The 26890-nt window shown below is 40.5% G+C and overlaps 1 protein-coding gene across 5 annotated transcripts in view; it reads left to right on the forward strand.

Annotated features, from left to right (window-relative positions):
• Nucleotides 1-10200: 10200 nt before the first annotated feature.
• The window catches only part of si:ch73-287m6.1 (RIMS-binding protein 2), a 177105-nt gene continuing 160415 nt past the window's right edge, over nucleotides 10201-26890 (forward strand). For 2 of the 5 annotated variants that reach the window (XM_034193032.1, XM_034193033.1), the window contains exons 1-2: nucleotides 10202-10357; nucleotides 10924-11064. In XM_034193032.1, coding sequence (XP_034048923.1) covers nucleotides 10927-11064 — 138 coding nt within the window. In that variant the 5' untranslated portion in view covers nucleotides 10202-10357; nucleotides 10924-10926. Of the gene's footprint in view, nucleotides 10358-10923; nucleotides 11065-26890 lie in introns of all 5 variants that reach the window. The other 3 variants (XM_034193035.1, XM_034193036.1, XM_034193034.1) reach the window with 3 other exon arrangements.

Genomic DNA, 26890 nt, shown 5'->3' on the forward strand with positions numbered 1-26890 from the left:
CGAGCCTTCTGCCTAAGGTCACACATAGTTGACGCATAGTCATAGTTGAGGGATTAATGCGTCGCCGCAGAGATAGACAAGGCTTTCGGTCCACTAAGCGCGGCAACATAAATGCACACCTAATAAATGAGTGGTCAGAGACTACCGAGGCAAGAGGCAAAATGTCAATGTTCATGATAGCAAGGCCACGTGTGAGAACCAAATCAAGGGTATTTCTACTAATGTGCGTTGAATCCTGAATGCATTGCTCGAATCACAACGCATCCACAAGTTCCATAAATGACTTGCAAAGAGGATCAGAGGGCTTATTTATATGAATGTTAAAGTCACCAATAATCAAAATGTTGTCTGCACTAGCTGACAGGCTAGAGATGAACACACCAAATTCATCTAAGAAGTCAGAGTATGGGCCAGGAGGCCTATAAACAGTGACAAAATAACCACTGATTTCCATACTTCTGACCCTGACAATATGTAGCATCATGAGCAGAGTGGAGAGTCAGATGCTCAAAACGAATTATATTTATGACCCCCAACAGTCAAGAAGGTAAACCTGGATTATAAATAAAGCAACACCCCCGCCTTGCTTTGCACCACGAGACATGCACCATTGCACACAGAAAATCATTCACCACTTTGGTAAGCGCCGTCTCTGTGGAGTGATGTTTTCTGAAAGCAGACTGAAGTGGCAGGTTGTGATTTTTGTAGACGTCACAAGCTTTGCTAGCGTGTCTAGTGAAAATACTATCAAATTCTGTAAATCTAGGTGTCACCTCATTATTAACACCCACCTCCACAGCAGGGTGCAGAGATTGAGCCAAAGCATGTATAGATATGCTCAATCTAATATCTTCTATTTTCTTCTCAAAGTACTCCAAGAATTCTTGAGCTATAACGGAGAAGGACTAACAGGTGACCGACCACGGATAAGAAATGCTATTGTATCAAACAAAAATTTTGAGTTGTGCTTATTTTTATTGATCAAATCCGAATAGTAAGCCCGCTTTGTAGTCCATAGTGCATGCTTATACTCTGCAACTGCATCATGCCATGCAGAGTGGAACACCTCTAATTTAGAGCTATGCCACTTCCGTTCCAGACCTCTAGCCTTCTGCCTGAGGTCCCGCAAGTAACCATTAAACCAAGGCGACTGCACTTTGGGAAGGCAAGGCCTTAATAAAGGAGGCGCAATCTCATCAAGTGTAGTTTTGAGTGAAGTTAAGTGCTCTCACTTTCATGGTGCCCTTTAAACAGAGGTCTCAAACTGCTTCTAGAAGGGGCCAAGAGGGTGCAGGTTTTCTTTGCAACCACCCACTCCACCAGGTGATTTTGCTTATTAACTGATTCCATTTGCTCAAAGTGATGTCTTGGCCCTTTGTGGAATCAGTTTGAGACCTCAGCCTTAAAATGTCTTGCATCTATACAACAAAAAAATCCTCTCTTAAGCTGCTTGGTTGGGTCTTCGTCCAGACATTGGCAAAGTGGCTACACCTTTCAAAATCTTGTACTTCCCAGTATGTTCACTTGCTGGAACGGATTATGTTGGGATTGGCACGCACCTAGAAATGGCTCCAAGAGATTTCCCAGACAGCAAATAGATCCGGGCCGGATGTAGTCCAACTTCTGGTACCAATCCTGACAAAAAATCCGGTCCAGACAGTTTTTGCACCCTGGCCCAGATCTGGCACGGCTCCGCTTTACAGTTCTGGAACAGATCCGGACCAGATCTGAACTGGATCCGCAAAACACCAACCGTTTACAGACCATATCTGGCACGGATCTGGGGCAGATGTGGACCGCATCATAGCACCGTGGCAGGAACAAGTTTTACAGGGGTAAGTTCCGTGGATCCGAGGAAACTGATTTGTATCTATAACACACAGATCAGTGTCCCTGGACTTATAAAACTTGATTGTCGTAAAGAAACAAACCGCTTTGCAATAAGCATTTAAAAAAGCCTCAGTGACAATCACGATTACAGAGAACAGAGTTTACAACCGCTAATGGATAGTTTCTACCGAGTGCAGATGAAATTGCTTATCGTTATGCCCCATGTTCCTGCCACGGTGCTGTGATGCGGACCACATCTGTCCCAGATCCGTGCCAGATATGGTCTGTAAATGGTTGGTGTTTTGCGGATCCAGTTCAGATCTGGTCCGGATCTGTTCCAGAACTGTAAAGCGGAGCCGTGCCGGATCTGGGCCAGGGTGCAAAAACTGTCTGGACCGGATCTGTTTTCAGGATTGGTACCAGATGTTGGACTACATCCGGCCCGGATCTGTTTGCTGTCTGGGTTCCTGGATTTGTGTATTCCCACAGTCACTTTCCACAAATCTGTACCAATGACCGCTGTCAAACAATCCCCAGAAGCTACCATCTGAAGTCAGTCATGCTCACTAATCTGAAGTTTGGAGGCCTTGGTCAATTAGTGCACATTTTGAAAGTTTTTCCACCACTGAATTAATGTGTGTAATTTTGACCCCGTCATATTCAGCAATCCAAAATATTACTAAAACATGTTATTTAGTAATTCTACCTCAGAAAATAATAGAAACCACAGAAAGTCTAATGTCACCATGATGAGTGTAATCTGGTCATAGCTGCACTACACTGGACAGTTCCTATGTAAACTCGGTAAGTATTAGACCAACACTTTTGAATGGGGTATGTTTCTAAACCGTGTCTTCCATCAGTTTGCAAGGAGACGAGAAAACTCAGACAATACACACTAGCTTTGCATTTTACACTGTAAGAGTGAGAAGGTAACACCACTGGAGTGTCAATGCTTTCAAATGTGTTAATTTAATGCTAACCTAGAATTTATATGGGAGCCACTCATGTTAATTTGAACTCTGAGGGAGTTAAGCTTGTACAGTTGTGTTCAAAATATAAAATAGCTTTTATTTCCATACACACAAATGCATTGGCACATTCTATTCCAAATCAACATATGAAGAAATATCAAATTTGTTACTTTACAGAAAGTGAAGATAAAGTAAGATTGGGCTGTTCAAAAAATAATTAAAAATTGTAGTGTCTACATTTTTCTTTCTGTGACCCTTATTACATCCTTACAGCTGGCCCTTATGTAAGGACGAAGACAGCATTTGTTGTACATGCTGGTTGTTGTGCATTTCTCTCTGAAAATATGAGTAAAATGTGTTGTTCCAGACATTGTTCAGAATAACCTATTTTATTAAAAAGCCGATGCAACCCCCCTCCCCCCCGAGACGGGAAAACATACAAAGAAGTGTAGAAAATGATCTCAAATGCTTTAAAATGGGAATCAAAACCAGAAAGATGTGGAAGAAAACCACCATTCAAATGGATTGAAGAATAGCCAGAATGGCAGACTCAGCCAATGATCAGCTCCAGGGTGATTAAACATAACCTTAAAGATACCTGTGAGTACTGGAACAATTTGAAGACGCCTGTGTGAAGCCAAGCTTTGGACAAGAAGCCTTCACAAAGTCCCATTGACGAAAAAACTGATGTGCTGAAGAGGTAACAATTTGACAAAGAACACATCCACTGGCATAAAGTGAAATGGCACAACATTTTGTGGACTGATGAAAGCAAGATTGTTCTTTTTGGGTCTAGAGGATGTAGACTGTTTGTCCGGTGACCCCCAAAAACTGAATTCAAGTCACAGTACACAGTGAAGACAGTGGAGCAAGCATGATATGGAGTTGATGTCAGGCCTATTTATCGCCTACCAGGGATCATGGATCAGTTTTAATACATCAAAAGACTTGAGGAGGTCATGTTGTGTTATGCCAAAGAGGAAATGCCCTTAAAATGGGTGTTTCAACAAGACAATGACCCCAAACACACCAGCAAGTGAGCAGCATCTTGGTTCCAGACCAACAAGATTAACATTCTAGAGTGGCCAGCCCAATCCCAGGTCCTTAATCCAATAGAAAACCTGTGGGGTGACATCAAAAACTCTGAGGCAAAACCAAAACCAAGAAATGCAAAGGAATTGTGGAATGTATAGTCCAATCATCCTGGGCTGGAATATCTGTTCACAAGTGCCAGAATGTGGTCGATTCCATGCAACACAGATTTCAAGCAGTTTTCAGAAACAGTGGTTATACAACTAAATAATAGTTCAGTGATTCACAGGAAAGATAAATCTTCAAGCATTTTTCAGTTTATACAGTAAATGTTTGAGTTTGTAAAGAAAAATGCAGACACTGCTATTTTTTTTTTTTTTTTTTTTAATGAACAACCTTATATTCCATTTTCTTCACTTTCTGTGAAGTAATAACAAATGTGTTGTGTGGGTCGCTGAAAAGGAGGTACTGCTGGCCCACCACCAGATGGCGCCCTGCCATGTGGGCACCTTTTTGCCCAGAAGAGGGCGTTTTGGCCTGTTGGCCTCTGTTGGCACCACCAGGTGCGCACCATTAAGGCTGTCAGCTGTTTTTCATCTTCATCATCCACTCCATAAAAGCCTGGGAGAGACACCATAACTCTGCTGAGTTATTGGCTTACCAACAGGTAAACCTACTCAGCTGTTTTGTGCTGTATGCACATTCATTGTACTGAAGTCTTTGCAGTTGTGACTTATACTTGCAGCTTGTAGCTGGGTTTGGAGGAGTTGGCATCTCCACTCCTCACCTCTTACTCACTAAGTATAACAATTGACACTGCACGTTTTCCAGTTTTCCTCTGCACTCTGGGAGTATTTGGATTTATTCCTTCAGGAGGATTACTGGGTTTTTTGCTGACTGTTTGCTGGGTGTACACACACCCATCTAATGTTTTTGCTCCTGCCAGCAGTTCCGGTCCGACAGCCTTGAGCGGTGGCCACCTGGGGGTACCAGGACTTGGCGGCTCTGGTGTGTTGGAGGCCTCCGGCTGGCGGTGGGACTCCGTGGGTCCCAGCTCTTCTCTGGATAGGCGTCTCCTACCCTCCGGCCTGCCCATGTGTCACCATTATTGTTATTTGGACTCTGTTTACACCTTTTGGCATAATCAATTATTTATTGGAATTCCTATTGACTGTTCATTTACGCCCCCCTAACGTGGGTCTGTGCTCACTTTCTCAACAGAATGTGATAAATTTTTCATCATGTTTTGATTTAGAACAGAATGTGCAGTGTTCCAAATGCATTTTGCATATATGGAAATGAAAGCTATTAGGATTTACTCACTTTTTAAAATACAATACTATTGTTTTGAACACAGCTGTATGTATTTTCAGATTTGGAGCTGTTGTTCGAGTCTCCCATGCCCGTTTTACTATATGACCTGTTTTAATGACCTTTACTGGGGAAAGCAGCTGTTCAGCCCCAAAACAACTGTTTTACTCATCAGAATAAAACATTTTAAGATTTATTTAATCTTGACACCATTGTGAGGTAAGAGAGTGGACTCATATTTTGTCTTTGCCATTTTCTGTTCATACAAAGTGTGCCATATGGTGGCACAGCAGGAGGCCCGGCTACAAAAAACACAGTGGCACAAGATTCTGAATCATAACTGATTTGAGGCAGAGGAGAAAGCATATTGCAAAGATTTGCTTGTACAGACTTTTTTTTTTAGGTTTTGTGTTGACGTGACACTGGAATATGAGACGCCTGCAAACCAGCACCAGTGTTAAAGTGAGTGAAACTGAACACCATCTTGATGGGTAAGAACAACAACTTATTCCTCTAATGAACATTTTCTGATGTGCTCTTTATATATTGAAAGATACTTTATTCATATCTGGACAAAGCCCAAAGCTGCTGGAATCCTATTAGCTATGCCATGTTCACATTACTGGTTAAAGTGTCCTTAATCTGACCTTTTTTCTTTTTTACCCTGAATGTTACAAAAAGCTGACGTTTTCAGATTAATAATAGGGCTTATGCTCGTACAGCATAAATGTAGGCTTTGTAGTTTAGGTCATCTTGTGTAAGGAATGACTCAAAAATAATAAATGCTGTCATCTAATTACTCAACAAAGAGCACATGAGGATGAAGTCATTAGCCTTAGCTGGTGGGAAATATGCAGTGTTTAGAACCCTCAGACATTTGGAAAGCAATATAAAAACCCCTACTTCCAGAAAGTGTGCTCATGAGATGACCCCGGTACTTTGAGTCATCAGCTACTTAGCCCATCCACAGTAGAGCTAGGCTAGCATTATCTTTTAGGCTAAATTAAATTGCTAAAGATGGTTTTGCTGCTGTGTGGTGCTGGCAACTTAACTAGTTGTACATAAAATATGAATATATATATAATAGTAATGTCTTGTTAAAATCGATTTAAAGATGCATTTTCAACATTAGCAATATGGTATCGCTAGTCTCAAAGAGGGCCACCATGGCTGTGACAAACTCGAAATTCCAGTCCGCCGTAGTGTTAAGTGCATTTTTCCCCGAGCTAGAGGTCAAACTCTGAACTTTCAAGGGTTCTGAATGCAGCAATAAGCTAACAACCTTGGGGCCAAACATGATGCTTAGTATGTTGCTAAATACAAGACAATATGTACAACAAGATGGTAAAGAGAAACAAAATTAAAGAAAGGACAGAATGTGTGGCTGGAGATACCATGGTTTTTCATCAGTCCTGCAATTTAGTGAGGGAGGGCAATCTCAAACCACTCCTTTCCAATGTTTCAGAATGTTTTGGAATATTTTTAGAGTCAGTAGTAAAATGATGTGTTCAACACTAACACCTGCAGGATATCCCATAAATGTGGAGCCTTATCAAATTATGAATTTCATATTTCAAGGCTACAGTTAAGATTGTGGTTGTGCCTGATTTAGAGCCAGTCTTTGGAGATGTTAGTTCTGTGTGAGCAGTCGGATCAAACAGAGTTTAAAAACAAACTTGAACTGTTTAGTTTAGAGATACCCAAAGTGTGCGTAGTGGTCTGTGAAGGTACTGTAGGTAGGCTTTGAGGTCATTAAAAATGAAATAAAAGCAGATTTTCTTTCAATTCAGTAATGAAGTTTAAAATGACCCCAAAGTATTGATAGTTATGGTAAAAATGCAATTGGAGAGAGAGGGGAAAAAAACATGGTATTTACAATTTTACACAGACATATATACAACCCCTGGCAAAAATTATGGAATCACCGGCCTCGGAGGATGTTCATTCAGTTGTTTAATTTTGTAGAAAAAAAGCAGATCACAGACATGACACAAAACTAAAGTCATTTCAAATGGCAACTTTCTGGCTTTAAGAAACACTGTAAGAAATCAAGAAAAAAAGATTGTGGCAGTCAGTAACAGTTACTTTTTTAGACCAAGCAGAGGAAAAAAATATGGAATCACCCTGTAAATTTTCATCCCCAAAACTAACACCTGCATCATATCAGATCTGCTCGTTAGTCTGCATCTAAAAAGGAGTGAACACACCTTGGAGAGCTGTTGCACCAAGTGGACTGACATGAATCATGGCTCCAACACAAGAGATGTCAATTGAAACAAAGGAGAGGATTATCAAACTCTTAAAAGAGAGTAAATCACGCAATGTTGCAAAAGATGTTGGTTGTTCAGTCAGCTGTGTCTAAACTCTGGACCAAATACAAACATGGCAAGGTTGTTAAAGGCAAACATACTGGTAGACCAAGGAAGACATCAAAGCGTCAAGACAGAAAACTTAAAGCAATATGTCTCAAAAATGGAAAAATGTACAACAAAACAAATGAGGAACAAATGGGAGGAAACTGGAGTCAACGTCTGTGACCGAACTGTAAGAAACCGCCTAAAGGAAATGGGATTTACATACAGAAAAGCTAAACAAAAGGCATCATTAACACCTAAACAGAAAAAAACAAGGTTACAATGGGCTAAGGAAAAGCAATTGTGGACTGTGGATGACTGGATGAAAGTCATATTCAGTGATGAATCTCGAATCTGCATTGGGCAAGGTGATGATGCTGGAACTTTTGTTTGGTGCCTTTCCAATGAGATTTATAAAGATGACTGCCTGAAGAGAACATGTAAATTTCCACAGTCATTGATGATATGGGGCTGCATGTCAGCTAAAGGCACTGGGGAGATGGCTGTCATTACATCATCAATAAATGCACAAGTTTATGTTGATATTTTGGACAATTGAAAGGATGTTTGGGGATGATGAAATCATTTTTCAAGATGATAATGCATCTTGCTATAGAGCAAAAACTGCAAAAACATTCCTTGCAAAAAGACACATAGGGTCAATGTCATGGCATAGGGTCAATGTCAATGAGCAGATCTGATTTGATGCAGGTGTTAATTTGGGGGATGAAAATTTACAGGGTGATTCCATAATTTTTTCCTCAGAATTGAGTGATTCCATATTTTTTTCCTCTGCTTGGTCTAAAAAAGTAACCGTTACTGACTGCCACAATCTTTTTTTCTTGATTTCTTATAGTGTTTCTTAAAGCCAGAAAGTTGCCATTTGAAATGACTTTAGTTTTGTGTCATGTCTGTGATCTGCTTTTTTTTCTACAAAATTAAACAACTGAATGAACATCCTCTGAGGCCGGTGATTCCATAATTTTTGCCAGGAGTTGTATATTTATTTATTTTTGGCCAAGTGCACAAACAGCTTGTCTTTGATGACTCAACTTGAACAGCTTCTGCATCCTTCCAGGGGACGGAAGAGGACAGACGCAGAGCTCAGGTATCCTGTAGACTGATGCCAAAATGTGCAAACCTGCCAAAGCTGAAGCTTTGTCCATGTCAGTCTTCAGGCCCGAATGATCTTTTTATGGATGTTTTAACAGCTCCAGTTTATTACCTCATAGTTTATAGACTCTCTCCATTTTGAATGCTGCAGTTGTTATATGATTAAAATGTATGTTTAAGGTTATTTTAAAATTTAATCCACTGTATTTTATTGTGTTAAAGAATTACCTATGAAATAAGATGAATATCGATCCTTTGCCATGAAATTGTTTTTTTTGATCGCTTTAATTTTTTTAATATCATGAAAATTGATGCACAGATCAACAATGACAACCTCTTGCATGTGATAGGGCATCGCCCATGAGTGGGGGAAAAAAGGCCTCTATAGCGCCCCCTTCCGTCTTTCAAAAAACCCTCCCCATTGAGGTTTTTTGGAGTAGGGAGATGAAAATTGGTACACGTGACTTGCATAGATGTACAAAAAGTCTCTTGCACCGTTGGTCTACTCGAAACAGGAAGTCGGCCATTTTGAATTGGGTATTATTTTGGCATGATTTCCACACGTTGTGGTGACCCTTTGTATTCAAATTTCTTTCGGATCATCCACAGACTATCCTGATCAAACGTTATCAAAAGCTTTTTTCAATGTTGAAGAGTGTGGCCTCTATGGCGCTGCCATTTTGACCCTTTGCCATGGAACATCAAGTCATGGTAACTCCTTCAAGCTTTGTCTGATTGACTTGAAACTTCACATGTGTGATAATGGTCGGCCCCTGAATTTGTGCTGGCCATGGGAGGCGGTGGCGCGGACACGAGGGCCCATATATTACTTCTTGCAGTCCTAGTTGTAGATTTTGTCCAAATGAAAAAGTTAAGGATGATGAAGCTTTGTTGTTCTTGGCACACCTACGTTTACATTACCAACTGAAATGGACAGAATCAGATTTTTAATGTATTTTTCCCTTTTGCCATGATATTTTTGTCTACACCAGCCATTCCCAACTTAAGAATAAAGAACACTGAGGGCCACTCAAATTTAAAAATCTTTGCAGGCACTTTTGACACTTAAGGGGAAGATGAAGTATTTCCAAAGTTATTTGAGAGCATGAAGTCATCACTTGCTGAGGTGATCAGTTGAATCATAAACCTGCAGATTTTCAGCATGTGGCTGCTCAGCTTTAATCAAATCATGTAGAAAAACTAAAAAATAAACATTGTGCTTTGCACGCCCCCTCACTATTTTCGCTTGCCTTACGTCAGCTGATGACTGATCAGCTGTTGGGAGGATTTATGATGATGTAGCAGCGGAGCCAGATAAGTTAAATCTTTAAAATGCTCTGAGGTGCAAGCATCATTAAGCTTCTTACCCTCCATCTTTCACCGTTTTGTGCAGTCGTTACAGCGGATATCATAATCTTTTTGGTGCACATTTGTGTGGATATGTATACAAAGGTACAAAGCAGGACTACACATTTGGGGATTTAATGCTGACTGATAAAAGCTGATGTTTTTGCACTTCCCTCCCTGTCACTGTGTTAGCTGATGTGGACCGCTAATCCTCTCTTATGTAACAGACGGGCTCCCTCATGGACACAGATACACATCAGCCTCTGGAGCTGGAGGGAGTACTGCCGAGGGCAACTGTGTGACATGAGAACAGCAAACAGTGTGACTGATCATTATGGGACTGATCATAAAACAGGACTCGTGTGAATTCATGACAGAAGATGAAGCAGTTGTGCAGTAAGTTGATGAGTACTCTTTGTTGTGTAGTATTTTAAACTAGAGCTCTTGGCGAAATTCTATTATAACTGCATTAATGGTAAATGTCCACCAGGTGGAGATATTGCTCCATTTCAAGAACCTTGATTACAGGCTTCTGTGGGACATGACGATGAACCTGTTTCTTGTTGCAGCTCCATTAAAATCTGAATCATTAGCCTCACATCTGAGTGTACAGTGTCAGATTCACACTTGTTTTGCACTCTGAGATTGTTAGCATATGTTTACATCAAGCAATTGAGCACAATGTATTTTTTTCCCTGTCAATGCTGTGATGTCAGCATTGAAAGGCACATGAATGCACAGTTACTATAGCACCACATCAGTCAGAAAATGCTAGTAGTGGAAACAGACTGCAAACAGTACTGAGTGACAAATGTCAAATTAGAATTGGAGTTGTGTGCACAAAGGCTGAATAGTTCTGGAATTTTGCGTTATTATATTGAGTGCTGTGTAAATTTTGCTCCTTAAAGTGTTATTGATTGTTATAATGTATGTGTGTGTTTATTTGTGTATGTATGTTGTAGGTGATGATGCGGGGTGACGCGTGCAACGTTAATGTGGAGGAGCGGCTGAAACAAACTCAGATGGAGCTGCAGTGGATCCAAAGACAGCTGACCATTATTGCTGCTAGAAATGTGCACAACCACCTGCACACCAAGGCCAAGGTACACCCCCCTAAAAAACAAACAAAAAAAACCCCCCAAAGAAAATAGATCCTCTATGCACTTGATTATGTGGTACTGAAGACATATTATGCTGGTGTGCAGAAGCTGAGCTGTGTCCCACCAGGATGAGGCGCAGACAGACTGAGGAGGCTGAATGGGAATAGTTCTGTGCACCAACAGGAAAATGTATCTGTCTTTCCAAAATAATATGTGAAACATTACATGTGAAAGTGCTTGCTGCATGTGATGGATAGAAACTACAGTATATTTTAGCACACGAGTGGGTTGAGATACACATGATTTGCTGACAAGCAGCGCTGTCCGTGGTGCTGAACCTCGGGGCACACTCTGCAGTGGAATTATAAGTTACATTTTTTGTTTGTTTTCCAGTGTACGATATCATCATCTAAGTATCCGTCCACCTGTGCACTCTCAGCTGGGCACCACCTCTGCTAACCTCTTAGCCTTGAGTTGGACTACAAGATGTTTTAATTGTATATTTGCTTTTCTGGATGCACTTCTTTTTTGTAATATCTGGAACTGCTGGTCATATGGTTTTAGTTTTTCTGTCAGATTATTTGGAAGATACAAGTATGTACGGACTGCAAATGAACAGAAGTGTTACCATGGTCACAGCAAAAAACAAAATTCACAGGTGACTCAAGTCAGAGTAACCAGTCAGTCTGAAGAGTAGAATCTGGGCTTCACTTACTAAGACCCAAAGTTTGCACTTGAGCCAATTTAACCTATTTGCTTAACATGAGCAGAAATGTGTAGTTTGACCTTTGACCCTGATGAAATGACCCCTCTTGTTTCTCAGTAACCACGGCCAGAGAGCAGATTTTGGACCTCGGTTACTAAGACCCCAAGTTTGCATTTGAGGCAATTTAACCTATTTATATAAAATGACCAGAAATGCCTAGCTTGACCTTTGACCCTGATGAAATGACCCTCGTGTCTCAGTCACCATGGCCGGAGAGCAGATTTTGGACTTCGGTTACAAGACCCCCAAGTTTGCATTTGAAGGCAAATTTAACCTTATTTGTGGAAAATGACCAGAATGCCTAGCTTGACCTTTGATGCTGATGAAATGACCCCACATTGTGTCTTCAGTAACCATGGCCAGAGAGCAGATTTTGGACTTCGGTTACTAAGACCCCAAGTTTGCATTTGAGGCAATTTAACCTATTTGTGGAAAATGACCAGAAATGCCTAGCTTGACCTTTGACGCTGATGAAATGACCCCACATTGTCTCAGTAACCATGGCCAGAGAGCAGATTTTGGACTTCGGTTACTAAGACCCCAGTTTGCACTTGAGGCAATTTAACCTATTTGTGGAAAATGACCACAAAAATGCCTGGTTCGCCTTTGACCTGATGAAATGCCCCTTTGCTGTATCGCTTTAAACAACTTTACAAAGCAGATTTTCAGTCTAAGTTAATTTTCTAGATCCCAGCTTTGTTTGCTCCGACTTAACATTTTTCCAGGAATTACAGAGTTTTAATTCTGATGTTTGAACCACATAAAATTACTCTTGCTGTATTTTAACAAAAGGGCTGCACTGAGCAGATAAACCTGACTCAATGTGAAGAATCACAGTTGAGCATCAATGGTAACATAAGCAAAAATGTTGGAGAAACAGTAACCCTGAAGCCTAATAACTAGTTTAAATCCATGCTTGGGGTGCGGTGTGTGCTGGAGCAGATTGTGCACTGTAAGAAAGATTTTCCTGTTTTCACTCTTTAACTATAATGCAGCAGTTTGGGGAGGGGTCCAGAGCGAGCTGTAGGCCGGAGCTGCAGCTTGTTCATCTTTAATGTCAGTTTACCAGATTTAAAGGGGGGCCATGAAGTGTTTTGTCCCATTGTAAGTTTCCAGATGTGGCGGCCACAGGAGCCTCCCAGGCCTTTATTGTCATGTCTGCAAACCCATTCATTCTGAAAATAAATGCATCTAGAGTCGGGATGCAGACAGACAGTCACCAAGTGTTGCCAGGCACAGAGTGGAACAGCGCGTACGTTCTTGCTTCCTCTGCTCGCTCACGTCTCTCTCTTCTGTCCTGTCCTTCCTCCTGTGCCTCCATCTCATTATGATACACTTCAAACGGCTGCAGACGCCACAGGGTGGAACCTCACCTCAACATCCACACAGAGTCACGCCGAGTCTGCTGACCAGCCGTTAAAGGCGCCAAAGAGACGCTTGTGTCGTTCAGAATCAGGGTGTGGTGGGACGTCAAAGTTAGCTTGTTTCTCTTATCCCTTCTAAGAAGGCGAATACTGTGAAGGAACCTCACCTGCAGTCAGGACAATAAGTATTTGGACAGTGACAATTTTTTAAATTTTGAGGCTCTGCACCACGGTGAAATAAAGCAATTGCAATGTTATGGTGTGGACATTAAACTGTAATTAAGGGGTTTAACAAAAATATGACATGAACCATTTTTTTTTATTACAGCCAATTATTAACAGTCTCTCAGGGCCCATAAGTATTTGGATACACTCATTCTAAAGTTTATTTTGAATACATATAATCAGTTTTTCTTACGCTCCAGTCACATGGCACACAGCAACAGCTGGATGAAGGATAAAAAGTCACAAAGTCAAAATTGTTGAGGAAAAGGTGGCCGAAAGATCCTGCACTTTTCCTGTCACTAAAACGAAAGGAACGAAACAAAACCGAAACTAGTGAAAGAAAAAGCGAACGAAGCGAACATCGACCTTGACACTTAAACAAAATCAAAATGAAACATTCACGATGGCAACAAGTTTGGTTTTGTCCTCACATTCTGAGTTCTCGCGCACATCTGTACCTTGTACACTTTATCTGTGATCGTACTCCGCCTGACGAGTCCATGCCATCAGTCACGGGGAACTGTTCGTGTCAGATGTAGGCTACTCCCGAAGACACGCACATTGCAGGCCAGCCACAACGGTTTGAAACATGTGTAAATAGTTAAGTAGTTGATAAAACGTTCTTACTCTGTTGTTTCTGTATGAAAATGTTGCTTTTCATCCCAAAAATGAACAATTCATTAGCGATGCAAAGATGTTTCGTTCAGCTCGTCGAAGCTTTATTGATTCATTCAGATATTGTTACATTCGTCAACCTTCGTTCAATAGGTCGGACTTGGGAGGTTGGATGAAATTCAAACTAAACGCTAACGGTCACAAAACTAAGCAAATGATACAAAACCGTCAAGAATGAAAGCCAACGAAATATGGACGAATGAGGTTGTTGGTGGTATTCGATTTTTCAACAGTTTAAACATTCTGATGAAGCGCCAGCTACAGGAACAAAGCTGAGTGACGGTAACGATGCCTCCGAAAGTCAGTAAAAGTCCAGAATTGTTTCGTTGGGCTTCGTTGTCTTTCATTAGTGCCATGCGATCAAGGCTTACATAAGTCAGGTATGGATACATGATATATGTCTTGGACTTCATTTACATCATTATGATGAAAGACAACTCTATAGCACTGTATGGGAAACTGGTGTAGGTAGTTCTGTAAAGTGACTGTACAAAAAAGTGAGGGAAGCCACCAAAATACCCATTACAGCTCTGATTGAGTCATAGGTTTCTGTGGCTGTGATTGGAGAAACTGCACGTTGCAACTTTTGTCTGTTGCATCACCAGTTATATAACTTCATGGTGATATGGCAGAGAAAAGGATTTTCTTCAAAAGAGATGACATGTCAGAGACAGTTTGCCAGAAGACACATGGGAGGCTCAAGCCTACATTTGATCTGTTTTCTTGTATGAAAATTCTTCTCTCTGTCACTCTACCATGCAGTTGCTGCAACAGACAAAAAGTTGGGCTACAGTGCATCCAGAAAGTATTCACAGCGCTTCACTTTTTCTACATTTTATGTTACGGCCTCAGTTTTGATCTTCATGACAGTGTGAATAGTTAAGTAGATCTGATTTCTTAGTTTTTAAATTTTTTAAATTAATTTACAAAAATCTAAAAAAAAAAAATCAGTCATTATGGGGTATTGTGTGTAGAATTTAGAGGGAGAGAGAGAAAGAGAATTTCATCCATTTTGGAATAAGGCCATAACATAAATGTGGAAAAAGTGAAGTGCTGTGAATACTTTCTAGATGCACCGTATGCAGTTTCTCCAATCAGAGCCTTAGTTGTCATAGGTGTCTTGGTGGCTTCCCTCACTAAGCTCCTTCTTGCACATTCACTCAGTTTTTGAAAACAGCTTCCTCCATGCAGGTTTACCATACAGTACTTTATTGTTTGTATTTAATGATGATGGATGTTAATAAAGTCCATTAAATGTAAATTCAGTGACATGGAAATATTCATGTCTCCCTCCCCTGACTTACCTGAAGAAAACTGGGTGTAAAAGTGATTTGTTCACTTATTTTATGGCCTCTGAGGGACTGCGTGTAAAGACGGCAATAATTCCTGAATGTAAAAATTTATGGTTTTGCCAAACCTCTTGAATTAAGGATGAAAATCGGCACTCCAAGCTCAACTTGATTGTTTCATTTGTGCTCCACTGTGGTGATGCACAGAGGCAAAAAAAAAAAAGTTCCTCACTGTCCAAATACTTAAACACCTGACTGTATAACCCAATATTTTCCACCTCACTGCTCCACAGATCCACATAAATGAAAGCTGTGCCTGAGTTGGGGCATGTGTGTAGTTGGTGGGGGTGTGTGAAGATGAAGCAGAGAGCGTGAGAAAGAAAGCATTAACACTGAAGATGGGAAGGAGTCAATATGTCTGTGTGTGAAGACTCTGTTTGGGCTCTCACTATGGGGAGGGGGCCAGACCTCCAGTCATCCTCAGTCCCGCTCACAGACAGAATGAGCTTTTAAAGCCCAGAAATATTCACCGCAAGTGAACACATCCAGGGCACTATATATATATATATATATATATATATATATATATACAACCCCTGGCAAAAATTATGGAATCACCGGCCTCGGAGGATGTTCATTCAGTTGTTTAATTTTGTAGAAAAAAATCAGATCACAGACATGACACAAAACTAAAGTCATTCAAATGGCAACTTTCTGGCTTTAAGAAACACTATAAGAAATCAAGAAAAAGATTGTGGCAGTCAGTAACGGTTACTTTTTTAGAGCAAGCAGAGGAAAAAATATGGAATCACTCAATTCTGAGGAAAAAATTATGGAATCACCCTGTAAATTTTCATCCCCCAAATTAACACCTGCATCATATCAGATCTGCTCGTTAGTCTGCATCTAAAAAGGAGTGAACACACCTTGGAGAGCTGTTGCACCAAGTGGACTGACATGAATCATGGCTCCAACACAAGAGATGTCAATTGAAACAAAGGAGAGGATTATCAAACTCTTAAAAGAGAGTAAATCATCACGCAATGTTGCAAAAGATGTTGGTTGTTCACAGTCAGCTGTGTCTAAACTCTGGACCAAATACAAACAACATGGGAAGGTTGTTAAAGGCAAACATACTGGTAGACCAAGGAAGACAAAGTATCAAGACAGAAAACTTAAAGCAATATGTCTCAAAAATCGAAAAATGTACAACAAAACAAATGAGGAACGAATGGGAGGAAACTGGAGTCAACGTCTGTGACCGAACTGTAAGAAACCGCCTAAAGGAAATGGAATTTACATACAGAAAAGCTAAACAAAAGGCATCATTAACACCTAAACAGAAAAAAACAAGGTTACAATGGGCTAAGGAAAAGCAATCGTGGACTGTGGATGACTGGATGAAAGTCATATTCAGTGATGAATCTCGAATCTGCATTGGGCAAGGTGATGATGCTGGAACTTTTGTTTGGTGCCTTTCCAATGAGATTTATAAAGATGACTGCCTGAAGAGAACATGTAAATTTCCACAGTCATTGATGATATGGGGCTGCATGTCAGGTAAAGGCACTGGGGAGATGGCTGTCATTACATCATCAATAAATGCACAAGTTTATGTTGATATTTGGACAATTGAAAGGATGTTTGGGGATGATGAAATCATTTTTCAAGATGATAATGCATCTTGCCATACAGCAAAAACTGCAAAAACATTCCTTGCAAAAAGACACATAAGGGTCACTGTCATGGCATAGGGTCAGTGTCAATGAGCAGATCTGATTTGATGCAGGTGTTAGTTTTGGGGATGAAAATTTACAGGGTGATTCCATATTTTTTCCTCAGAATTGAGTGATTCCATATTTTTTTTTCCTCTGCTTGGTCTAAAAAAGTAACCGTTACTGACTGCCACAATCTTTTTTTCTTGATTTCTTATAGTGTTTCTTAAAGCCAGAAAGTTGCCATTTGAAATGACTTAGTTTTGTCATGTCTGTGATCTGCTTTTTTCTACAAAATTAAACAACTGAATGTACATCCTCCGAGGGCCGGTGATTCCATAATTTTTGCCAGGGGTTGTATGTATGTGTATATATATATATATATAATATATATATATATATATATATATATATATATATATATATATATATATATATAGTGAGGAAAATAAGTATTTGAACACCCTGTGATTTTTGCAAGTTCTCCCACTTAGAAATCATGGAGGGGTCTGAAATGTTCATCTTAGGTGCATGTCCACTGTGAGAGACATAATCTAAAGACAAAAATCCGGAAATCATAATGTATGATTTTTTTTAAAATTTATTTGTATGTTATTGTTGCAAATAAGTATTTGAACACCTGTGAAAATCAATGTTAATATTTGTTACAGTAGGCTTTGTTTGCAATTACAGAGGTCAAACGTTTCGTGTAGTTTTTCGCGTGCTTGTCATCATTGTGGAAGGTTCCCAGTTCAAACCCCACTCCTGCCCATTTTTCAGTATGGAGTTGCGTTAGGAAGGACATCCAGTGTAAAACTGGTGCCAGATCAACTCACCGATCCAACTTGGATCAGTGACCTCAAGTGAAAAACAAGGAGATGCCGAAGGGACTTATTTTTTTACATGCATACTGTAGAATGTGCGATAGTGTTTAGTGTGTCAGGGTTCAGAAGTAGAGGTCGTATTTTTGCTTTTAAAGGCAGCCATGTCCTTTGGATGAGCACTAGTCCTCACTGCTTCAATAACTCTTACCTATGGCCCCATGTAGAGATTCTCTGTGATGGAGTTTGTTCTGCGAGTTTGTTCTGCTCCCATATCAGAGCATGAAGAAAGTGAAGTGTTGAACAGATGAAACAATTTCAATATTATACCCAAACCAAAAATTAAAATTTAATGCAGCTGAAGTTTTCTTTCTTTCTTCTTATTCTTTTTTTTTTTTTTTTTTTTTTTTTTTAAGGGACTTCTCAGAATTTATTTATACCAAATTTGGTGCTTGTATCTTCATCTGAACAAGTCTTACATTTACCTGCTGCACTAGCAGCGACAATTGTCTCCATGTGTGTAAAGGAGATTTTCAGACAGTTAAAGCTACATTATGTAAGTTTTAGCGGTGTTTATTTGCAGAAATAGAATGTCATTCATAACCATCTGTTTATTAGTGTATAGTTACCTGCAATAATGTGTTTTCATAAGCTTAGAATGAGTCCTCCATATGGTGCATCTGGAAATTATTCACAGCGCTTCACTTTTTCCACTGAATAAATTCATTTTCCCTCAAACTTCTACTCACAACACCCCATAATGACAACATGAAAAAAGCTTTTTTGAATTTTGTCCCTTTATTAAAAATAAAAAATTAAGAAATCACGTGTACATAAGTATTCTCACCCTTTGCTCAATACTTTGTTGATGCACCTTTGGCAACAATTACAACCTCAAGTCTTCTTGAATATGATGCCACAAGCTTGGTGCACCTATTTTTGGGCAGTTTTGCCCATTCCTCTTTGCAGCACCTCTCAAGTTCCATTAGGTTTGATGGGGAGCATCGGTGCACAGCCATTTTCAGATCTCTCCAGAGATGTTCAATGGAATTCAGGTCTGGGCTCTGGCTGGACCACTCAGACATTCACAGAGTTCTCCTGAAGCCACTCCTTTGCTGTGTACTTAGGGTCATTATCCTGCTGAAAGATGAAACATTGCCCCAGTCTGAGGTCAAGGGTGCTCTGGAGCAGGTTTTCATCCAGGATGTCTCTGTACATTGCTGCATTTGTCTTTCCTGACAAGTCTCCCAGTTCCTGCCACTGAAAAACATCCCCACAGCATGATGTTGCCACCACCCATGTTTCACTGTAGGGATGGTGCCTGGTTTCCTCCAAACATGAGTTCAGTCTTTGTCTCAACAGACCAGAGAACATTGTTTCTCATGGTCTGAGAGTCCTTCAGGTGCCTTTTACTAAGGAGTGACTTCTGTCTGGCCACTCTACCATAACTGTCCTTCTGGAAGGTTCTCCCTTCTCCACAGAGGAATGATGGAGCTCTGACAGAGTGACCATTGGGTTCTTGATCACCTCCCCGACTAAGGCCCTTCTCCCTCGATCGCTCAGTTTAGAGAGGCAGCCAGCTCTAAGAAGAGTCCTGGTGGATCAGAACATCTTCCAACTGTGCTACTGGGACATTCAAAGCAGAAGAAATGTTTCTGTACCCTTCTCCAGATTTGTGCCTCCTGACAATCTTGTCTCTGAGGTCTACAGACAATTCCTTTGACTACATGCTTGGTTTGTGCTCTGACATGCGTTGTCAACTGTAGGACCTTATATGTAGACAGGTGTGTCTTTCCAAATCACATACAATCAACTGAATTTACCCCAGATGGACTTCAGTTAAGCTGTAGAAACATCTCAAGGATGATCAGTGGAAACAGGATGCACCTGAGCTCAATTTTGAGCTTCATAACAAAGGCTGCAAATACTTACAGTGGGGAAAAAAAGTATTTAGTCAGCCCCTGATTGGGCAAGTTCTCCGACTTAGAAAGATGAGAGAGGTCTATAATTTTCATCATAAGTACACTTCAACTATGAGATGCAAAATGAGAAAAACAAATCCAGGAAATCACATTGTAGGATTTTTAAAGAATTTATTTGTAAATTATGGTGGCAAATAAGTATTTGGTCACCCACAAACAAGCAAGATTTCTGACTCTCACAGACCTGTAACTTCTTTAAGAAGTTCTTCTGTCCTCCACCTGTTTCCTGTATTAATGGCATCTGTTGGAACTCGTTATCTGTATAAAAGACACCTGTCCACAGCCTCAAACAGACAGACTCCAAACTCAACCATGGCCAATACCACAGAGCTGTTGAAGGACACCAGGAAGAAAATTGTAGATGTGCAGCAGGCTGGGAAGAGTGAATCTACAATAGTCAAGCAGGTTGGTGTGAATAAATCAACTGTGGGAGCAATTGTAAAAAAAATGGAAGACATACAAGACCATTGATAATCTCCCTCAACCTGGGGCTCCAAGCAAGATGTCATCCTGCGGGGTCAAAATGATCATGAGAACGGTGAACAAAAATCACAGAACTACACGGAGGGACCTGATGAAGGACCTGCAGAGAGCTGGGACCAAAGTAACAAAGGCTACACAGAGAGGGATCAAATCCTGCAGTGCCAGGCGTGTCCCCTTTCTTAAGCCAGTACATGTCCAGGCCCATCTGAAGTTTGCCGGAGAGCATATGGATGATGGGACTGGGCCAAAATACCAGCTACAGTGTGTCAAACCTGGTGAAGACTTACAGGAAACATTTGACCTCTGTCATTGCCAACAAAAGTTATGTTACAAAGTATTGAGGGGAACTTTTGTTACTGACCAAATAGTTATTTTCCACCATAATTTACAAATGCGTTCTTTCGAAAAATCCTACAATGTGATTTCCTGGATTTTTTTTCTCATTTTGTCTTATAGTTGAAGTGTACCTATGATGAAAATTACAGACCTCTCTCATCTTTCTAAGTAGGAGAACTTGCACAATCAGGGGCTGACAAAATGCTACTTTACCCCACTGTATGTACATGGGAATTCTTAGTTGTTTTTTTAATTTTAAATAAATTTGTAAAAATCTAAAAAAAAAACTTTTTTCACATTGTCATTATGGGGTATTGTGTTTTTTAATGACTACAAAAGAGTTAAAAATTTTATCCATTTTGGAATAAGGCTGTAACATAAAGTGGAGAAAGTGCAGCGTTGTGAATACTTTCATGATGCACTGTACCTACATGGGAGTGTGCCCCATCATGGAGGCCACCATATTGCACCACCATGTTAATGCAGTAGCTCAAAACGGACATAGTACTCCACCTTTCACATTTTGCAGCATGGCTGGAAGAATGAAGTGTGCGAAACCTTGTTTTTGTGAAACTGAGACATGCAAATTGTTTATTGCAACAGAAGGAAAGGGAGCATGAAACCCATCAACAAAAAAAGTAAAAACATGAAGGGAAACAAAGTTCTGAATCTTGGCTGTTTCAATTTCAGTTTATTCATTGTCCCGAGAGGGCAAGTCGTGTTCAGCAAGATTATACCACATAAGACACAAACCACACCACAATGCATAATGCAATCTACAACCTCACCACTAGATGTCAGCAAATCCTACACACCGTAGCTTTAAAGGTGCTGCTGTGCTTTGAGCTGGTCATCTGAAATCATGGGATTCTGCGGCTGCTGATCTGATTTAATTCAAACTGAGAAGTGGTAAATTTGATGTGAGTAAAGACTTGTATAAAAAAAGGATTGATGGATGAATAAATAAAGGTCAATGTGTAACTGCATCACGCAGAACTGATGCAGCAATTTCACTGACACACCAGATGGCGATATGATAGTTTTTAAAAACTGTTTAAACCCAGATTACCACAGAGCTGGCTGCTGGCTTCAGCACTTAACCACAGTGCTGCTGGTTCAAATAAAGAAAAACTGCCATAAAATAATGATGCTGGCTCGAAGTGTGCAACTTGAAGAAATGCAGACAAAATGAGTGGTTTTTCATGTAAAATTAAAGTCGGCAGTCATTAATTATGTACAGCAGCCTGTGTGCAACATAAACGAGTCAAAAGCTCCTATTACATAATTATGTGCCGTAACATTGTAATAGCTACCCACACAATCTGCTACGCTTAAATAACCAGTTACCCTTGAAGCGCCCCCACTTATTCACCAGGTTTCAATGGATACACCACTCAGACTGTGCACTGCCGTGCACCATTATCCCACACATACAGCAGAAAAACATTTTTTTTTTAATGCACACAGTTTGCATTCATGAGAATGAGCTGGAAGCCACACAGAGTGTATACTTCCACCAACCACACACAGTGTACCCAGACAGCAAATAGATCGGGGCTGGATGTAGTCCAACATCTGGTACCAATCCTGAAAACAGATCCGGTCCAGACAGTTTTTGCACCCTGGCCCAGATCCGGCACGGCTCCGCTTTACAGTTCTGGAACAGATCCGGACCAGATCTGAACTGGATCCGCAAAACACCAACCGTTTACAGACCATATCTGGCACGGATCTGGGACAGATGTCCGCATCACAGCACCATGGCAGGAACATGGGGCATAACGATAAGCAATTTTATCTGCACTCGGTAGAAACTATCCATTAGTGGTTGTAAACTCTGTACTCTGTAATCGTGATCGTCACTGAGGCTTTTTAAAATGCTTACTGCAAAGCGGTTTGTTTCTTTACGACAATCAAGTTTTATAAGTTCAGGGACACTGATCTGTGTGTTTATAGATACAAATCAGTTTCCTCGGATCCACGGAACTTACCCCTGTAAAACTTGTTCCTGCCACGGTGCTGTGATGCGGACCACATCTGCCCCAGATCCGTGCCAGATATGGTCTGTAAACGGTTGGTCTTTTGCGGATCCAGTTCAGATCTGGTCCGGATCTGTTCCAGAACTGTAAAGCAGAGCCATGCTGGATCTGGGCCAGGGTGCAAAAACTGTCTGGACCGAATCTGTTTTCAGGATTGGTACCAGATGTTGGACTACATCCGGCCCCGATCTATTTGCTGTCTGGGTATACCTCTACACAGAGTGTATACCTCCACCGAGGCCACCAAAACACACATTTTGTTTTCACTTACATTTGCAGCATCAAGCCTTTGATTCCTAAGAATTTATCAATAACCTCATAACAATTCATGAAGTCCTTATTTAAATTTTTCATGCTGACTGTACATTTGAATTATTTTGTGGTTTTAATTTTGATTTTATTTGGGGATGTGGAGATCTTTAAAGTTGTTACATGTGACAATTTAAAGCAGGGGTGAGCAGATGTGTGCCACGACAGCAAGTTTTCTTTGCCCCCTGTCACCTCAGCAGGTGATTTCACAGATGATCAAGACTTTACTAAAAGAACTCATCAGTAAAAGCAAATGCTGAGGTGAGTGTTTCCAAGGAAAACCTGCACCGTCTTGGCCCTTGGTGCTGACCTCTGTCTTAAAGGAACGTGCACAGAAATAGGTAATTTCTTGGCAACAAAGGAATGTCTTCCTTCAGTGTCCATGGGCTGTTTTTGGTTCTGAACTTGAATATATGTTAAAGGAATCTGCAAACCTTTTCTAGCTTGCTAAAAAGCGTGCTATAAATATTATAGAAAGACAATTGTTGGACTCACTTAAAGTGCTTCACTTGACAAAATGAATGAATTAATGATTCGAATTAATGTAACAATTAATATTTACATCCAACTTAATTTGGACAAATGTCCTTTCAAGCTGACTAAAATTCTTGGCTTTAGTAAGCTGTTGTTTAGATGTAACTAATAGAGAGAATTGTTGGACCAACTTAGTGTTTCAGTTAACACTCGAATTATGATGACCCACTTAATTTGAACAAACATCTCTTCAAACTGACAAATTATTTGCCTTATTAAGGCATTATTGACACAACTTCAAAAAAAAGTGAGAATTGTTGGATCAACTTTAAAAACTGCTTCAGTTGATATCACTCAAATGATTTAAGATGATTCAAATGAACCTATAACTAATTCTTTCCTTCAGTAAGGCGTTATTTAGATATACGAGGTCTGTTAGAAAAGTATCCGACCTTATTATTTTTTTTTCAAAAATCATATGGATTTGAATCACGTGTGATTACATCAGACATGCTTGAACCCTCGTGGGCATGCGAGAGTTTTTTCACGCCTGTCGGTTACGTCATTCGCCTGTGGGCAGTCTTTGAGTGAGGAGTCGCCCACCCTCTCGTCGTTTTTTTTTTTTCTTTTTCATTGTTTAGGAATGGCTCAGAGACTGCTGCTTTGTTTGATCAAAATTTTTTCAAAACTGTAAGGCACAACTGAGTGGACACCATTCGATAAATTCAGCTGGTTTTCGGTAAAAATTTTAACGGCTGAGAGATTTTGGTCTGGTAGTGTTGCTTTAAGGGCGGCCCACGGCGCCTGACGGTGATCTGCACTTCGAGGTGGCAGCGTCTCGCCGTTTCAAGTTGAAAACTTCCACATTTCAGGCTCTGTTGACCCAGGAAGTCGTCAGAGGACAGAGAACTTTCAGAAGAAGTCGGCGTGAGGAGTTTATTCGGACATTCAATTGTTAACGGACATTTTGTAATGAAAGAACGTGTGGGCAGAGTCGCATGTCGGGCTGGACCCGACCATGGGGGGTCGCGACAGGAAAAACACCTCCGTTGGAAACCTTAACGGGCAAGTTGGAACATGCCCATGCTGTTAAACCATTTCTCAGTTACTCACTTGTTGAAAGCCATCAAAAGCCGCCTGAATTTTACAAATGGTTTTCAACACGGAGGTGTTTTTCCTGTCGCGGCGCACACAGATTCGCCGAGTCGTCACGGAAACGACTCGGCAAATTTGCGCACACGTCTTTCATTACAAAATATCCTTAAACAGTGGAATGTCCGCATAAAGTCCTCATGCCGGCCTCTTTTAAATCTTCTCTGTTCTCTCACTACGTCCTGGGTGAATTAAGCCTTAAAATAGGATGTTTTCAGGTCGAAACAGGCCGACGACGGCGCCTGGAAGCGCTGCGCGACGTCCCGCTCCGTGGGAAGTCCTTACAGCGACAGAAACATCCCATAATCTCTCATCAGCTGTTAAACTTTTCACCGAAAACCAGCTAAATTTCTCGAATAGTGTCCACTCGGATATTCCTCACAGGTCCAGAAAAAATTTTGATAAAGCAACGCGCGCCGTCTCGAGCAGCGTGTGAAACAAAGGAATTCAGCCGAGAGGGCTGGACCACATCTCACTCAAGGCCTGCCCACAGGGAAATGACGTCACCGACACGTGTGGAAAAAACTCACGCATGCACACAAGGGTTCAAGCATGATTGGTGTAATCGCACATCATTCAAATCCATATAGTTAAAGTGTCGGTTTCTTATCTAATACACCTCGTAAGTACTAAAGAAAGAATTGTTGGAGCAACTTAGTGCTTCAGTTGATAACAGTTAAATTAAATAAGATGATCAAATTAATTGCAACAATTAACATTTACACCAACTTAATTTTCACAATCGTCCCTTCAAGCTGACTGCAATTCCTTCCTTTTGTAAAGCATTATTTAGCTATAGCTACTATTTGTATGGTCAGCTGTGTTGGTAGCATGGCCCAAGCAGAGGGTCACTCCTTTGAGTCTGGTTTGCTTGAGGTTTCTTCCTCAAATCATCAGAGGGAGTTTTTCATTACTGCTGTCACCTGTGTGCTTGCTCTGGGGGTTGGTAAGGTTAGACCTTACTTGTGGGAAGCGCCTTGAGGTAGCTTTGCTGTGATTTGACACTATATAAATGTAATAAATTGAATTGAAAAAGTGTATTAAAAACAATTTTCAATTTCAATTTATTTTCCTTTATATAGGCCAAATCACAACAGAGTTGCCTCAAGGCGCTTCACACAGGTAAGGCCTAACCTTACCAACCCCCAGAGCAACAGTGGCAACAAACAAAAAAGCAAAAAATAAACTGGATGCTACACTATCATCTCCCACAGATGGATGGGTGCCAGGAAGATATAACTACTCATGAAAGATTGTTGGAGCAACTTAAAGCGTTTAGTTGATGACACTCAAATGAATTAAGATGATTCAAATTAATGTAACAATTAACGTGTACACCCACTTAATATGGACAAACATCCCTTCAAACAGACTCAAATTCTTTGCTTTAATAAGGCATTATGTAGATACAGTAGTGTGCAGAATAATAGTAGTGCTATGTGACTAAAAAGATTAATCCAGGTTTTGAGTATATTTCTTATTGTTACATGGGAAATAAGGTACCAGTAGATTCTCTCAAATCCAACAAGACCAAACATTCATGATATGCACACTCTTAAGGCTATGAAATTGGGCTATTAGTAAAGAAAAAGTAGAAAAGGGGGTGTTCACAATAATAGTAGCATCTGCTGTTGACGCTACAAACTCAAAACTATTATGTTTCAAACTGCTTTTTTAGCAATCCTGTGAATCACTAAACTAGTATTTAGTTGTATAACACAGTTTTTCATGATTTCTTCACATCTGCGAGGCATTAATTTTGTTGGTTTGGAACCAAGATTTTGCTCGTTTGCTAGTGTGCTTGGGGTCAGTCTTGTTGAAACACCCATTCAAGGGCATGTCCCTCTTCAGCATAAGGCAACATGACCTCTTCAAGTATTTTGACATATCCAAACTGATCCATGATACCTGGTATGGGATATATATAGGCCCAACACCATAGTAGGAGAAACATGCCCATATCATGATGCCTTGCACCACCATGCTTCACTGTCTTCACTGTGAACTGTGGCTTGAATTCAGAGTTTGGGGTCGTCTCACAAACTGTCTGCAGCCCTTGGACCCAAAAAGAACAATTTTACTCTCATCAGTCCACAAAATATTCCTTTCATTTCTCTTTAGGCCAGTTGATTGTGTTCTTGTGGCAAATTGTAACCTCTTCTGCACATCTTTTATTTAACAGAGGGACTTTGCGGGGGA

This window comes from Thalassophryne amazonica, chromosome 17 (genome assembly GCF_902500255.1).
Source record: "Thalassophryne amazonica chromosome 17, fThaAma1.1, whole genome shotgun sequence".
In the NCBI taxonomy this organism is placed as follows: domain Eukaryota; kingdom Metazoa; phylum Chordata; class Actinopteri; order Batrachoidiformes; family Batrachoididae; genus Thalassophryne; species Thalassophryne amazonica.